Here is a 6187-nt window from a genome sequence, read left to right as displayed (position 1 = left end):
CAAGTTTGAGGCTCAGGTCAAGCAGAAACTTAAGAATCCAATGGCATTTTTCAAGTGCCATTTTGTGCTGGAGAATGTTTAGTGTGTGAGGAGGAGGAGGAGGAGAGAGAGGAAGGAAGAGGAGGAAAAATATGCTTGTGTGTAATGGAGAATGTGTCATGAAAGAGAAAGATAGGAGAGGAAGAAAGAAAAGGAAGGAAGGAAAGAAAAGAAAGCAAGATATCAATTCAAAAAGGATAGAAATATAAAAAAAAAGGAAAGCTGAAAGGAAAGAATAGGAAGAGAAAGCAGGATATGAATGCAAAAGTGACAAAAATAAATAAAATGAAATGAAAGAAGAAACAAAGGAAGGAAAGAAAAGGAAGCAAAACAGACAAAAAAATGAAGCTATATTATTTTCTCCTAGAAGTCAAAAGGAAGGAAGGTCTTTATCTTATAACTAAAAGCACCTTATATATATATACACACACACATGCACCATTATGCTTGCTTGACGCCACAGAGGGAGAGAAAAGAGGAGAGAAAAAGAGGGTGGGAGAGAGAGAGAGAGAGAGAGAAGTACAGGAACATGAGGAGGAGGAGAAGGAGGAAGAGAAAACAGAAGAGAAAGAATATGATACGGAAAGATTATTATTATTATTATTACTATTATTATTATTATTATTACCTTGACCAGTGATATAAATAGGGACCTCTATGTTCTAATTATAAGCTTGTAATTACTATAGCACAAACAAACACCATTGAAGGTATTTTGATGTTTGCACCACTGAGCTTGTGTGTGTATGTGTGTGTGAGAGAGAGAGAGAGAGAGAGAGAGAGAGAGTAGATATTGTATAAAAGAATGTATATGTAGAAGAATGCGAGAAAGAAAAGAAAGGAAGAAATAGAAAGAAAGAGAGAATTAAAGGAATGTAGGAAGGAGAGGAAATTAGAAAAAAAAAAAAATCAAATCGAGAAAGAAAAGAAAATTAAAAGAGAAAGAAAAAAAAGAAAGAAGGAAAGAAAGGAAAGAAAAGAAATAAATTACAGATAAATCTATATATACAGTAACCAGCAGTGTACATTTGAGTGCCAGGTAGTGCCAATATTAAAGACCTTAGTGAGTGCCATTCAAGAGTGTGATAAGTGCCATAGTAAGGTCTTGGCACTAATGAGAAGGAGTTATATTAGAAGATTGAGTGCCATATGAGAGAGAGAGAGAGAGAGAGAGAGAGAGAGAGAGAGAGAGAGAGAGAGAGAGAGAGAGAAAGGAGGAAGAAAAGGATAATTATGTAGATATTGAAGAGAGAGAGAGAGTTAGTGAAATGCAGACAAAACAAATTATTACCATTATTATTATTATTATTATTATTTTTATTATTATTATCATTAGGGTCTTGACGACAGTATTAGCAAGTGTATTAATTCCTATGTTAGTCTTGAGTTTAAGGAGAAGTACTTATTAATATATATTGTGAGGGAGATTGTATTATTTTTAACCATGGAACAGATTACCAATGTTTGTTAGTAGTATGTATGTTTCTTCTTCTGCTTCTTCTTCTGCTTCTTCTTCTTCTTTATCTTTTTCTTCTTTTTATTTTTCTTCTTTCTGATCTTTTCCTTTTTTCATTTCTTTAGTTTTTCTTCTCTCTCTCTCTCTCTCTCTCTCTCTCTCTCTCTCTCTCTCTCTCTCTCTCTCTCTCTCTCTCTCTCTCTCTCTCTCTTCTATATATATATATATATATATATATATATATATATATATATATATATATATATATATATATATATATATATATATATAAAATGAAGGCTGCTTTCATATAAATAATTCCATTTTTTTACTTTTTCATTCCTTGTACGATTTTAAGGAAAGTTGATAATTTAGAAGGGATGAAGAGTGTGTGTGTGTGTGTGTGTGTGTGTGTGTGTGTGTGTGTGTGTGTGTGTGTGAGAGAGGGAATTATCTATTTATTTTCGTATACTAACCTCAAGAGAGAGAGAGAGAGAGAGAGAGAGAGAGAGAGAGAGAGAGAGAGAGTAAGCTGAACTTTCACTAGACTGTATACAGCTGATTGTGGAAAGCTTGAAATACAACACATTGATACGAAGCGTCTATTATTTATGCCTTTAATTAAGCTGCTGGTGTTAGAACAAGCTTGCGAAGATTGGATAAGGTAAAAAATTGATGCTCGTCCTGCTGGTATGAATTAATGTATAAATAAAATAAATAAATAAAGTCAATAAACGTAATGTATCGTCTCGTAATGTATTTTTCTTCGTGTTCTTCATCTTGTTCTTGTTCTTCCTTATCTTGTTCTTGTTCTATTTCTTCCTCTTTCGCTTCCTTCCTGTGTAAATCTATGTAAATCTTTCCCGTGCCCCGCTAAGCCCCTCCCACCTCTGCCGTGGCCCGCTAAGACCCGCCCACTCTGCCTTAAGCCACGCCCCCTCACCTCAGCCAATCAGCACCTGTGCTTGCCTCCAAATCCATGATGGCCGCCGTCCGTTGCCATGACAACCTCCCGTTATCTTTGTGTGAGTGCGTGCGTTTGTGTGTTATAAACCAAGCAAGTGGTAATAGTAGTAGTAGTAGGCTATATATGGCAAGTATTAGTAGAAGTAGTATTAGTATTAGTAGGAATAGTAGACTAGTAGTATAAACATATACAGTAGTAGTAGCGGTAGTCTGAGGTTTCTAAGAGGCTTCCTGATCATCTGTCTTCCACAAGGGCAGAACTCTATGCCATATATGAAGCCCCCCATATCACTATAGCTCTCACTTCTCAGGAAAGATGTGTACTTGTTTGTTGATAGTCAATGTGCCTTGTATGCTCTTCTGTCCTCCTCCCCTTCTGACTGTGATATAGTCAAGTGCCTTAGTGCCCTTATATAGCCTGCTGGAGCGCTGTGGTGCTACTGCAGACACTTCATATCTGGGTGCCCTCACATGTTGGGCTGCCCCATAATGAAAAGGCAGACAGACTTGCTCGTGCTGCCTCTGATGATCTCAATGTACACCCAGGTGTTGAATACACATTTAATTATGTTAAGAATAGACTAAGATCCCTTAATTGTTAGTGAGTCTGTTACCAATCATGCAGCTTAATTGCCTTGAGGTGTCAGGATGGTAGTCCCTCCAGCATTCACTATGCCCAGGTATCAAGTATCTGCACCCACACTTATGGTAGGCTTAGTGCATCCTATGATCTGGTGGTGATGCGGCTGAGGCTGGGCTATAGATATTACTGGGAGGTCAGTGGGGCTGACCCTGTACCTTGCCGCTTGTGTGCCAGGCCAGGGGGTCACACGTACGCTCAAATACTATGTCCTGCAATGTTCTGCTTTTAGTGCCTACCGCCCACAGGGCCACTGGGACCTGCCTGGGCTGGTGGGCTGGTTCATTAACAATAATGTTCTTTCAGCTGTGCTATAGTGAGTATCCTGCATTTGCCTCTAGATTGTAGTTCATATGTACAGTCCCTTATGTCTGCTCCCTTGACTAAATCAAGGCCTTTATTTATTTATTTATTATTATTTTTTTTTTAGCACTTGTCCCCTAGCTACCATTGTATCTTTTTAGTTTCCTGGTGCTACTTAAACATGTATCCTTAGTTGTATAATCACACTCTGTACTGCCTGGGGGTTGGGATGGCATGCCCCTCCCTTCTCCTTTGTTATTTTACTTGCAACAATAAACTATCAATCAATCATTGGTTATACGTTTCCACGCACCATATACGTGACTGGAGCGCCTCGATCCCTCATAATTTTTAGACTGCAGTACAATTAATAGACTCATTCAGAAAACGAATACATTCACTTGTCACCAAACACACCAACACTAACAATCAATTACACTTTATTCTCATCCCTCCCCAACAACCAACATAAATATATGCGCGTGTTATGCATCTGAAACTGCCCTGCGCATTATAATCCGCAGCGGCGCGGCGCGAGCGCTGTGTGGTACCGGTACTAAAGGTGTTTGATGCTGGCAGCAGTACCTTTGAGAATGTACAGTTGATACCGGTACCAGTACCGTACTGTGACGTTCGGTGAGTACCGTAAAGTAGGTACCGCTAATACCGGTACCAGTACCGGTACCTGGCCTGCCCAGCCCTAGCTGAGCGCCATATTGTTATCTTGTTTCGGTCGGACAATCAAGGGAAAAAAATCATCGTCGAGCAGTGTAAGTCGTGCCCCGAGGAACCCCCTCACGCTGGACCCGGCGACCTGAACACCCGGCGAACACGGGGGCGTGGCGGCGGGGCGGGGGTCGGCGAGCCGGGGGTGCAGTGTGCCTTGTTGCGACTGGCTGGGCGGGTCAACCCCAGGCCAGGGAGGGAGGCGGCGAGGACGAGGGACGAGGGGTAGGGAGACGTAGGAGGAACAAGTGCTGAGTCTGGGTGACTGCCGGCAATATATTGAAGGGTGAGGTGAGGTGTTCTCGGCACGAGGGTCGCCACCGTGCTGAGGGTGACCCTACGCCAGGCGGCCGAGGGGGGGGAGGGGAGGGCTGCCACTTGTTGGGCTGACCCGGAAAAAATATTTGCTCGATTTATTGTAATTTGGGTAACTTCTTTCATGCACTGACACTTTTACAGAATCACACCCAACTTGCTCTATGGACTGACTGATACAGATACTCACAGAACATAAGAACATAGGGAGACTGCAAGAGGCTGAGTGGCCTGCACATTTTGCTTAGACTCATTCGACCGGTTTAGTCGTCGCACTACACTACCACCTGTCATCCTCGTCCATGTAGCTATCAAGTCTACTCTTAAAACAAGCTATCGTCCCTGCACTAACTATGTGATTGCTTAGTCTATTCCATTCCCCCACCACCCTATTACTAAACCAATGCCTGTCTATTTCCCTCCTAAATCTATACTTTTCTAATTTAAATCCATTACTGCATGTTCTATCCTGCTGGCTAATTCTCAGTACTTTACTCATATCGTCTATATTGTAACCCTTGACCCATTTGAATACTTCTGTCAGATCTCCCTGCACTCTTCATCTTTCTAGGGAATGTAAGTTGAGATGTTTCAGCCTATCTTGATATTTGAGGTTCCTAATGAAATGCCACAATTCTCCTCTTTACTACACTCCAACACAACCACCGCGTGTAACGAAACACACAAGAAATTAATCCAGACAAGGAAAGTTTTTGCCGGCACCAGGGATCGAACCCGCGACCAGTGAGACAGGAGAGCCACTCCTTAACCAGTCGGCCAAGAGGTACCCCCATCACAGAGTGAGTTATGGGAGGCTCGCCCATCAGGCTCGTCGCCGCACTACATGGCTCCCCATTCCTATGTAGGTTAATTTCTGTGTTGAAGTTTCCCATTTTCTGACACAACAGAATCAGAAGAGAGGATGCCACCAGTGAAATGCCAGAATTCTCCTCTTTCCTACACTCCCACACGACCTCTGCGTGTAACGAAACACACAAGAAATTAATCCAGACAAGGAAAGTTTTTGCCAGCGCCGGGGATCGAACCCGCGACCAGCGGGACTAGTACTTTATTTATATCCAGAAATACTTTAAACTTGCTCCATAAACTGATACTGGGCATTCTTAACTTAAACTCCCATCAGTTCACTGGTTGACAGTTCCTTTGAGGTTAATTTTGTTGCAATGCCCATCACTGATAACTAGTTCTGTGGCAAATCACTTGATTCTGGGATATGAACAACTAATTAAGTGGTAACAGGTTGGTAAATATCAAGCCAGTCAAAGGTGGCAGACCCCTCCACCACTTAACCAGCGTGCTTCCACTCCAAGTTTTCTTAAACTTATAGAATCCTCCTGAACTTAATGGATTGTAACCTATCACTTCTACAGGTTGAGAATCTCTTATCCAAAATCCCTGGGACCGAAAGTGTTGCAGATTTTGGATTTTTTTTGAATTGGGAATATGCAGGCCTTTTTGACATTTTCAACAATATTTTTACACCACAGAGCACAAAACACACGGTAATCACAATGAGTAACGAGCGAAGGTATTACTGTGATGACTGCTGACAACAAACTAACGCATAGCAGCACCAGAGTTGCCAGGTCATGGACCATGTTCCCGTCCAATCCAATCCCACAAACTGCCCTGAGCTCGCGGTGGTGGCGGGCAGATGTTTTTACGCCCAAGGTGTTGACACAGCAATACCAATTAGGCGGGTATACCGCGGACCTGGCAAC

The 6187-nt window shown here is 41.9% G+C and overlaps 3 protein-coding genes across 43 annotated transcripts in view; 2 read left to right on the top strand and 1 right to left on the bottom strand.

Annotated features, from left to right (window-relative positions):
- LOC126985974 (ELMO domain-containing protein 1-like) overlaps window positions 1-1253 on the top strand; it is a 49408-nt gene extending 48155 nt beyond the window's left edge. Inside the window, exon 8 of one of the 2 annotated variants that reach the window (XR_007739225.1) lies at window positions 1142-1253. Coding sequence is in view for 1 of the 2 variants with exons in the window: in XM_050841632.1 (XP_050697589.1) it covers window positions 17-82 (66 nt within the window). In the remaining variant the exon portion in view is untranslated. Of the gene's footprint in view, window positions 1-16 lie in introns of both variants that reach the window. The other variant, XM_050841632.1, reaches the window with a different exon arrangement.
- The window catches only part of LOC126985971 (urea transporter 2-like), a 60720-nt gene that overhangs the window by 2978 nt on the left and 51555 nt on the right, over window positions 1-6187 (bottom strand). The gene's annotated exons all lie outside the window — the stretch shown is intronic.
- LOC126985970 (cell division cycle and apoptosis regulator protein 1-like) overlaps window positions 4263-6187 on the top strand; it is a 32177-nt gene continuing 30252 nt past the window's right edge. The window contains 1 exon segment of the mRNA XM_050841587.1: window positions 4263-4416. The gene's annotated coding sequence lies outside the window, so the exon portion shown is untranslated.

This window comes from Eriocheir sinensis, chromosome 60 (genome assembly GCF_024679095.1).
Source record: "Eriocheir sinensis breed Jianghai 21 chromosome 60, ASM2467909v1, whole genome shotgun sequence".
Taxonomy (NCBI): Eukaryota; Metazoa; Arthropoda; class Malacostraca; order Decapoda; family Varunidae; genus Eriocheir; species Eriocheir sinensis.
Note: the sequence above shows the minus strand (reverse complement) of the source record. Positions and strands in the feature narration are given on the sequence as shown.